This window comes from Lygodium microphyllum, chromosome 5 (assembly GCF_053477565.2).
Source record: "Lygodium microphyllum isolate KBCC chromosome 5, Lygodium_microphyllum_v1.1.10, whole genome shotgun sequence".
Lineage (NCBI taxonomy): Eukaryota > Viridiplantae > Streptophyta > Polypodiopsida > Schizaeales > Lygodiaceae > Lygodium > Lygodium microphyllum.
This window is the reverse complement of record NC_141139.1, coordinates 83,217,699-83,228,132: the sequence shown is the minus strand read 5'-3', so window position 1 is coordinate 83,228,132 and position 10,434 is coordinate 83,217,699. Positions and strand designations below refer to the sequence as shown.

Sequence of the window (10,434 nt, the reverse complement as noted above, 5' to 3'; positions counted from 1 at the left end):
TTCCAGCTGTGCTACCTACAGAGATCTACTCCCAAAACAAAAAATGAAAGCAACACTGCTCCTCTTACCAGAACACCGCGAGCTTGGCTTGCTTTCTTGAGCTCCTTACCACGAACAAGGCTCTGATACCATGTCAAGATTGTGGGAGAAAAGGAAAGAGTCTCACTTGTAGCTTTCTTGCTTGCACAATGGGGGAATACACACAAGGATGGAGGCTGAAAACAGTTTTCCTCTTCTTAGTTGTGTAAGCCAAAAGAACTCAAGTACAAAGAAATAGAAGAACCCTATATATGGATCTCAAACCAAACTCAACTAACTAAGGTGGCATACTAGCTGAGCCACGAACTAGAGTAGATAAGGATAGCTATCATGTAGCTATTATTCATGGGCGGTGTACCAACCGCGTCTGCAACAACTAACAAGTCGGTGATATAAATACACAACGGCCACCTTGGCGTATCACGAGTGGAGCTCGATATCTCAACAATGCTGTCCTCTTTTAAGGGCTGAAGGATTCAAGAGTAACAGAGACCAACAAAAATTCATCTAATTACACGATCACAAGAGCTGAAGGATAAGTCCTCTCCTTGAGCATATTTGAGTGCCTCTAGTTCTAGGAGAGGGGGCTGTGCAGTTGAAGAAAAGAATTGCTTAAGGTTGTTTCTTCCTACGGGAGTATTAATCAAGAAACTTATGTGACTGCTACCCTAATGGTGGAGAACATGAGCAGAAGAATGAGTAACATCTTAAATCTGTGGTCCAAGATTCAGGTTGCATATGGCAGGTGGCCTATCTTGCCCAAGAATCAACTGTGCTTGCTTGTTTTGTTTTGTTTTTTAATTAATTCTAAGGAATCCCATGTTAGAAGGATGGGAGACAATTTGATTCCACAAAATTCATTCAGGGCATTTACTTCTATTTTATCGTCTGGAATCAGAAGTGTTTGCGTGTAGGGCAGGATCTAACTTCTCAAAGATTTAGATGTTATGCATTTCACACTAAAACCAACTGTGCATGTGATAACCTGTTTTTGTGAAATACCTGCATTATCTAATGTAGCCATTATCACCTGTTAAACATGCAACCTGATCTGTTAATTGTGCAGAATAGCTGTCTACAAAATTATTGCATAATGTAGTTTCACTATGTATCTCAGAAACAGGACTTAAGATTAGCTCTAGACTCGGAATATAACCCCCATCTTTAATACACAAACCCAATGATTCAGATATTTCTAAGATGTCATCACTTTGGTTGGTGCTCACTACGAACTCATACAGTAGTTTGTTCACCTCGATTACAGCACTGCCAGGCTTTTTCTTTTTCCCTGCAAATTTCCTCATTTCTCCCACTCTGTTAGAATCATTCCATCTGCCAGCATTTGTGTAAATCTCTTCCATTAGCAAGCAAGCCGAAGCATCTTCCTGGTTCACCTCCACAAGCTGCCGAAAGTACCTCTCCCCCAGTTTCACCTTCCCATAACTCTTACAAGCACTGAGCAATGCTTTCAAGATTTCATTGGATACAGGGCACTGCATTGCTGTCAAAAATCTCTCAGCCTCACAAATGAGTCCTGCTCTTGCAAATAAGTCAACCATGCAGCAATATTGGTCCAAGGTTGGTTGAATTTCATAATGTTCCTTCATCAACTTAAAATACTCTTGACCCTTGAGGACGAGGCTACCATGGCTACATGCTGCCAGCACACAGGTAAATGTGATAGAATCAGGCTTGACACCCTGTTCTTGCATCTGTTCAAAACATTTTACAGCCATTTGAACCTCATGATTTTCACCATATGCCTTAATCATTGCAGTCCATGATACAACATCCCTAACAGGCAATCTGTGGAATATTTCCCATCCTTCTGCAACAGAACCGCATTTCCCATACATGTCTACTAACATGCTACCAACAGAGGGATTGGCTTCTAATCCCACCTTCCTGATCTTAGCATGTATTTCTTGTCCTATTTCCAAGGCTCCTACAGCCCCACATGCTTTCAAACAGAGAATACATGTGACAATGTCCAGAGACACATCTTCCAACTGCATCTGTTTGAAGCAGTTGAGCACTTCCTCATGAAGATCATGTTCAGAATATCCTGCAATCAGAGCAGTCCATGCAACTGCATGTCTAACTGGTAGCCTCTTAAAAACTTGGTGTGCTTCTGTAGGGGAGCCACATTTGCCATACATATTCACCAGTGTGCTGCCCATGTATGATTCATTTTCCAGTCCCCTTTTGACAACTTCAGCATGTATTTCTCGGCCCGTTCTTAATGCTCCTATACTGCCGCAAGCTTTCAAGCTGCAAACATATGTGACATGATCTGCATGGACACCTCCCATCTGCATTCTATGAAAGCAAGTCAGGACCTCCTCATCCAGATGTTGATCAGTGTAGCCTGGAATCAGAGCATTCCAGGAGATTGAATCCTTGATGGGCAACCAATCAAACACTTGCTGTGCGTCAGCTATTGAGCTACATTTGGTATACATATCCACCAATGTGTTGCCCACATACAGCTCTTTCTCTATTCCTGTTTTAATCAATTGTGTGTGTATTTTGTGGCCTGTTTCTAAAGCTCCCTTACTGCCGCAAGCTTTCAAGCTACATATAAATGTGACAGAGTCCGGAGATATGCCCTCCAGCTGCATCTTGTGAAAACAACTCTCAGCTTCCTCACAAAGGCCATGTTCAGCGTATGCAGTAATCAGTACGTTCCATGAGATTGCATTTTTAACAGTCAACTTTCTGAACAACTGCTCTGCTTCAGCGACCAAACCACACTTCATGTACATGTCTACCAATGTGCTGCTCATTGAGACATCTCTTTCCCATCCTCTTTTGGTTACTTCATCGAACATACCTTTCCCTGTTTCCAAAGCTTTGATAATGCCACAAGCCTTCAAAGTACAGAGAAATGTGACAGCAGTTGCTGGCACACTTTCCAGCTGCATCTGTTCGAAACAATTCAACACTTCGATACCAAGGCCATATTCAGCATACCCTGCAATGAGCCCATTCCACGAGATGGCATCCCGAGCAGCCAATGCATCCAGCACCTGGTGAGCTTCGGCAAGGGAGCCACACTTGGTGTACATATCGACCAGCGCACTCCCAAGGTACAGCTCTGTGTCAAGCCCTCTTTGAAGCAAGTGCATATGCAATTCACGGCCTCGGTCACCATTCCTGAGCCTGGCACAGCCAGTGAGGAGGGCCAAGAAGGTAAACTTGTTAGGCTGTCCAGACCGATGTCCCTCTTGCATCCTGTGATAGAGGTGGAAAGCCAGTTGCGGATCATCAGATTCAAGGTAGCCGGCGATGAGGGATGTCCAGGAGTGCGCGTTCGGGTGCAGCAGTCTATCAAAGGCATGGTGCGCGTCCTGCAAGCATCCACAGTCGACGAGCATGGGGACGAGATAGTTGCCGATGACCGGATGTGAGTCCAGGCAGCTCCGACGCAGGAAGGCGTGCAAGCGCTTGGCTTCATGGAGGTTCTTGCTGTGCCTGCACTTGTGCAAGACGTCGATCAAGCCCTGATGCGGCAACGCATCCTGCATCCCCCTGGGCTGCGCGACACATGTAAAGGCCCATCAATTGCAGGGTGTTATATTCTCTCTTCCTGGGCTTCCTGAGGAGTGGTCCGGGAAAACCTCCCCTCTCGCCTGCACATACATTCATTGTCAATTTGAAAAATGAAGCAATTTGCCCTTCTTCTTGCCTCTCACTCTCAACTTTTGTTTTTCCCCAAATCAAGAAGCCATCAATCAAGATGAAAGAAATTTCTTAGCTTCCTCATAAATTTGAGAAGCTCATTCGACCTCAGAATTTTATTTGAATGGTTGGTTTTTTCTTCTTCCTTTTTACAGGTTCTATTTATGTTCCTAAAGTCTTTTTCAATGTTCCTTGTGTGGCCTTTGTAAACCTTTCTATTTTGTTGCATCTGATTACTGTAAATGAAGTGCTTGCTCTATCACTTTACGTTGTTGTGTTTCGATTGGCTGGTACACATGTTGCTTAGAGTCTGTGTTGGATGATGTAGTTGTGCTTGAGTTGGTAGCAGCATTTGTAGTGGCTGAGGTTAGTATTCTAATGCCGTGAGAACTTTGATTTCTTATTGGTTTGTTGGACTCTGCTCTTCAGCAAAAGTGATATTATTGTTGTTAGAGATAGTTTTTTTATTTAAGTTTAATATATCTTGAGTTTTAAAGAAGTTATGTTTTGAGCACTTGCCTGGGAGGTATATGATAGCACTAAATAAATCGCTCTAGGTGCCATAAAGTAGGTTGTAGACCTCTCAGTTGAGTATGTGACCTTTTCAATGGTCACGATAAGCTTTTTACGATTGTGAGTGTACTTGTTTTCTCACATATATTTTTTGAGTATTGTGTTAGCTTCTTCTTTTTTACTTTTATTAGGGCCTCAAGTGAGATGTTGAGTCCATATTGCACGGTCTCAATTGTGTATGTGGAGATGTTGTTTTGTTTTGATGTCTAGTAAGACTTGGGTGGCAACTATTTGTAGTGAATTATTATGTGTATCTTCATAGCGGAGTTCGAATCTATTGAGTATATATTTTAGAAGTCCTACATACGAGATATGTTTGTGTTAGTGAAATTACATTGTAAAGAAAAGGAAAATATTCGAGATAATAACAAGGTTTGTACCATTTGCAATTTTGTTTTATTCTCAAGGCGGATTTTTATTGAGTATACAGTTGGTTTTGGATATTGGTGTAGTTTGTAAAGTTATTAATGTATGTCGATAGTCTCCGGCTAGCAATATTTGCCATTCTCATCTAGTCTGTTATCAAACACCCGTGTCATTTGGCGTTAGCAGGATGGTGCTCGATTTTTTTTTGGGTGTTTATGTGGTTTTGAATGTATAGCTAATGCCAGGAGGCATATTTCATGGTGGATTCCGTGCCACGGTGGATTCCGTGAGGTTTTACGGTGGATTTTGTAAACTTTGATGACCGGGGCTCATACACAAAGTGGATTCTTTGTGTGAGAAGTTGATGGGGACGCCTGTCCTTTTCGGGCGTTTCTCTATTAAGTTGAAGTTCTGCAAGTCCGACAGAGCAAGCAAGTTTTGCAAGTCAACAAACTCTGCAAGTCACATTAGTCTGGTACTCTGCAAGTTAGACAAGTCAACTGGAGTCAAAACTGACTTCTGTCTAAAACTCATAGAAGAGCTGTTCCTGCGCAAAAACTCTGAACTGCAAAGTTGTTCATTGGAAGATACTCTACCCATACTCAGGTTTGTTGAAGCATTTTCAGCATATGAAGAAGGATAAAACGCAGATTTTCCAAAGATTGTGAAAGCTACACCCAAAAATACATAAGCCTTGTATTCCCGAACTTGAGCTACGCTCATCCCGCTAACTTGATTTTGAGTGAGAAAGGTCTTTTGAGTTTTGCAGGATGACAGAACCACATATGGATGATCTTATGGCTGAAGCGACCTACCTGAACCTACGATGGAGCAAAAGCTCTATCTAATTATGATGCAATTGGACGAAGAATGAAGGGCTAGGCAAGCATTGCAAGTTCAACTGGCAAATTTACAAAGAGCGTCTACCGACAAAGAAGAACCTCAATCTGAAGATCTTATCTGACATACCATCCACGCAACTCTCGAAGCTCAAACCATCCGCAAGGAATCAAAGATAAGGAAAAGAAGTTTCAAATTCCGTACTTTCAATGGCATACGAGAAGGAAAAACTGTTCTCGCGTTCATTAGTCAGTTTGACGACTATTTCCATGAGGAAACCTATGCAGAAAAAGATAAAATCAAGTGTGTCACTAATCATTTAGTAGACAGATCATCTCTTTGGTGGACTGTTGTACGCAAGAGTATAGATTGTCCTGCTACCTGGGAGAATTTCAAGAAGAAGTTCATGCAGAATTTCCTTCCTCCACAATTTCATGAGAAAGCTATAAAGCAATGGGATCTTCTTCAGCAACAACGGGATCGTAAATCTATTCCTCAGTACACAGAGCGTTTTTGGAATGCACTACTCCAGCTACGCATGCTTGAAGACATACCTGAAGCGACACACAAGCGCAAGTATATGTCTGGACTTCTTGGGCATTATTACGCTGAAGTTAACATGTTCAAGCCTGCTACTCTTGAAGACGCCATTTCACTAGCTCACGACACTGAAGACAAGTTGCAAGGTAGAGACAGACGTCCACAGAAATTCCAAGCCAATGGTAACTATGGATCTAAGCAATTCAATTCCAATTTTAGAAGATTTAATCCAGGTCGTTTCTCTTCATCATCTTTCCGTAAAAATTGGGCAAAACCATATGCTTTACCATCTAATGTCAATAAAAACCCTAAGCCTATTCCTTAGCCAAATCCTAGTGTCCCTAGACTTCCTGCCATTGCAAACAATGTAACCAAAGCCAAGCCAATAGTATGCTATAAATGCCACCAGCCTGGACATCTAGCAGCAAATTATCATTCAAAGAAGCCACCTGCCCATATCAACTACCTTGGAGCAATGGAAGAAGACGAACATGAAGATATGCCTGATTTCACTGAAGATGAGGACGACACTACTACTCCTTCGGATACTTTACCAGGTATGCCAACTCCACATTTTTTATTGACTATGAAATGTTTGGTGCATGGAAAGGAAAAGATTATTTTGCATGATGACGGTAGCACTCATGATTTTATTTCAGCAAAATTAGTAAAGGAATTGAAGTTACAGAATGTACCTATGCATTATCGCATCAAAGCAGCATTCTTAGGCACTAGGTATAATGGTACACAAGAAGTGCATGACTTAGAGATTCAAATTGGTCAATACACTGAAATAAGAAATTTCCTAGTTATTCCATTACAGTCGAGTGACATTATTTTAGGTATGCCTTGGCGTCATCAGCATAACCCAGATATAGACTATTCCACACATTCAATGACTATTAATTTTCAAGGAAAACCTATTACATTATATGGTATGCATGCATCTAATGTTTTTCCACTGCTTTCACATACTCAAGCTAAACGTGCATTACGCAAGAGTAGTAAATCTTATCTCATTTGGGTGAATGAACTGCAAGTAAAAGAAAATCATATACACCCTAGGCATAAAGAATTTCTTGCATATTTTAAAGACTTTTTTGCCGAAGACCTACCACCTGGTTTACCTCCTTCACGTCCAGAAGACCATAAGATAGATTTGATCCCTAGCACACAACCACCTTGCAAAGCACCATATAAGTATAACCAGATAGAGCAAAAAGAAATTCAGAGTCAAGTTGAGGAATTACTAAATAGAGGATTGATTAGACCTAGTAGTTCTCCATTTGGTGCACCTATTCTGTTAGTCAAGAAACAGAATAATACTTATCGTATGTGCATTGACTATCGAGCTTTAAATAAGATCACTGTAAAGAATAGGTATCCCATTCCTAGAGTTGATGACCTTATGGACAAACTGCAAGGATCTGCTATATTTAGTAAAATAGACCTTAAGTCTGGTTATCATCAGGTGAGACTAGATACGTCACACATATTCAAGATTACATTTAGGACACAGCTTGGTCATTACGAATTTTTAGTGATGCCATTTGGATTGACTAATGCACCTACTACATTTAGTAGAATGATGAACCGTATATTTTTGAAATATTACTATTGTGTAATTGTCTTCTTTGATGATATTTTGGTATTTAGTCAAAATGAGAAAGAACATTATGAGCATTTGTCATTGGTTTTCTAGTTACTAAAAGATAATCAATTGTATGCAAATCCTGAAAAGAGTGAATTCTTTAAAACATAAATTGAGTATTTAGGTCATATTGTATCATCTGATGGAATTAAAGTTGACCCTAAGAAAATAGATGCAATATTGAATTGGCCTGTACCTAAAAATGTGTATGAGTTATGCTCATTCCTTGGTCTTGCTAGTTTCTATAGGAAGTTTGTACGTAATTTTTCCTTACTTGCTTTACCATTAACCAAACTTCTGAAGAAAGGTATTGTCTATCATTGGTTCGAAAATCAACAGAAATCCTTTGACTTATTGAAACATGCATTAACCCATGCCCCTGTCCTACAGTTTTCTGATTTTAATAGACCATTCTTTCTAGTAGTGACCGATGCTAGTGGATCAGGAATAGGAGCTGTACTTATGCAAGACAATCATCATATAGCCTATTCTAGTTGTAAGCTGAAACCCTCTGAACTGAAATATTCCACATATGACAAAGAACTATTAGCAGCTGTACAAGCATTAAGACAGTGGAAACACTACTTAATGGGTTCAGAATTTATGATTAAGAACGATCAGCAAAGTATTAGACATTTACTTAGCCAACCTCAAATATTTGACAGACATATCAAATGGGCATCCTTTATCCAGAGTTTTCATCCTATCATTCAATATCAACCCGATAAAGAAAATGTAGTGGCTGATGCATTAAGTAGAAGACCTGCCATTCATAATATTTCTGTTATATCTTTTGATTCTTTGATTGCTATGAAAGATACTTATCATCAGGATATTACTTTTCATGCTGATTGGAATAAATTAGTTCAAAATAACTTGATTCCTATTGATTCATTGACTTACAATTATGGATTTATGTTTTATGAAAAGAGATTGTGTGTTACAATTCCATTCCGATCTTTTGTTTTGAATGAGATTCATTGTCCCCCATATCAAGGTCATAGAGGTATCATATCTACTTTACGTACACTGACTGAAGATTTTTATTGGCCGCATATGGACACTGATGTATCTAACTTTGTTTCTGAATGTTTGATTTGTCAAAGAGTTAAGAGACATCATGGTAAACAGTATGGATTACTTATGCCTTTGTCTATTCCATCTAAACCTTGGGAACAAATTTCTATGGATTTTATTACTGGTTTATCTAATACTAAATCTAACCATGATATGATTTGGACAGTAGTAGATAGATTTAGTAAACAAGCATATTTCATTCCATGTAAGAAAACTTTAACAGCATCACAGGCAGCACAATTGTTTTTGAAAACTATTTTCACTAACCATGGATTGCCAAAAGTTATTATTTCAAATTGTGATTCTAGATTTTGTAACAACTTTTGGATTACTCTGTTTGCTAACCTAAGCACAAAGATTGATTTCTCATCTGCATTTCATCCAAAAACTAATGGACAAACGGAAGCCACTAATAGCACTATTCTAGATCTCTTACGTACATATACTATTTCTAAACCTCAGACATGGGACACACATTTGCATTTATTACAGTTTGCATATAACAATACACCACACACATCTACAAAGAAAGCACCGTTTGAAGTGATTTATGGATATAGATTATCTACACCTGTTGCATCTTTGTCAAATAGAAATCAGAGTGCTAATGATATTGCTAGTATGCATAATACTATTTTTGATGAAGTTAAAGACATGATTGCTAAAGCCCAGCAATCATATACTAAACAAGCCAATAAGAAAAGACAAGCAATGAATTTCAAAGTTGATGACTATGTTTGGTTGAGAATAGAAAAACATAGACTACAAAGTGTAGATAGACACCTAGTTGTGAAATTAGCCCCTAGATTCTATGGACCATTTAGGATCATTCACAAAATTAATAACAATGCATTCAAGTTAGAATTACCACCTCATTGAAAAATTCACAACACATTTCACATTAGTTTATTAAGACCATTTAGATGCCAATTACCTGTACATCCTGTTTATGAACACCCACCTTTGTTAGAGGAAGAGACTGAAATACTTGAACCAGAAGCTATCATAGACACTGACTTTATGACCACTAGAACTGGCCGAAGATATTCTAGATATCTAGTTAAATTTAAGAACCATCCTGTAGAGGAAGCACAATGGATGCACGCTAGAGACTTAAATGCTTTCCCCACTCTGTTAGCTCCACATTGAGCTAATAGCAATTGAGGTCAATTGCTATCCCACCCCGGGGGTATGATGCCAGGAGGCGTATTTCACGGTGGATTCCGTGAGGTTTTACGATGGATTTCGTAAGCTTTGATGACCGGGGCTCATACACAAAGTGGATTCTTTGTGCGAGAAGTTGATGGGGACGCCTGTCCTTTTCGGGCGTTTCATTAATTTAGTGTGTACATGGGTGATTCCATAGTAGGTGATTTCGCAAAATGCATATTAAATTAATAAACGTTTATGAGTTTAGAGTGCGCACTCGTAATAAATTAAGGTTAGGATTTATTTCTAACCGGTTGATTTGTTTATGTAGCTGAAGACTGCTAGGTATTCACTTTTGTCGGTTTAATTGTATTATTTTACTAACGATTGTGAATGCTTCAGTTGATGTGTAGAGATAGCAGCAGTGGCGGAGGAAAGCATTGGAGGATAGCGAGTATTCGATTTATGGATTATATTTTGATAGGCGCCACGCCTATATTTTGTCACGCCTATTTATT

General features: G+C 39.4%; 1 protein-coding gene across 1 annotated transcript; it reads right to left on the bottom strand.

The window, feature by feature from the left end:
• Positions 1–324: 324 nt before the first annotated feature.
• LOC148036061 (pentatricopeptide repeat-containing protein At2g33680-like) lies at positions 325–3,746 on the bottom strand. Its single transcript, XM_087678067.1, has one exon. The coding sequence runs from the start codon at positions 3,564–3,566 to the stop codon at positions 1,047–1,049; it is 2,520 nt and encodes an 839-aa protein (XP_087534193.1). The 5' UTR covers positions 3,567–3,746; the 3' UTR covers positions 325–1,046.
• Positions 3,747–10,434: the final 6,688 nt, after the last annotated feature.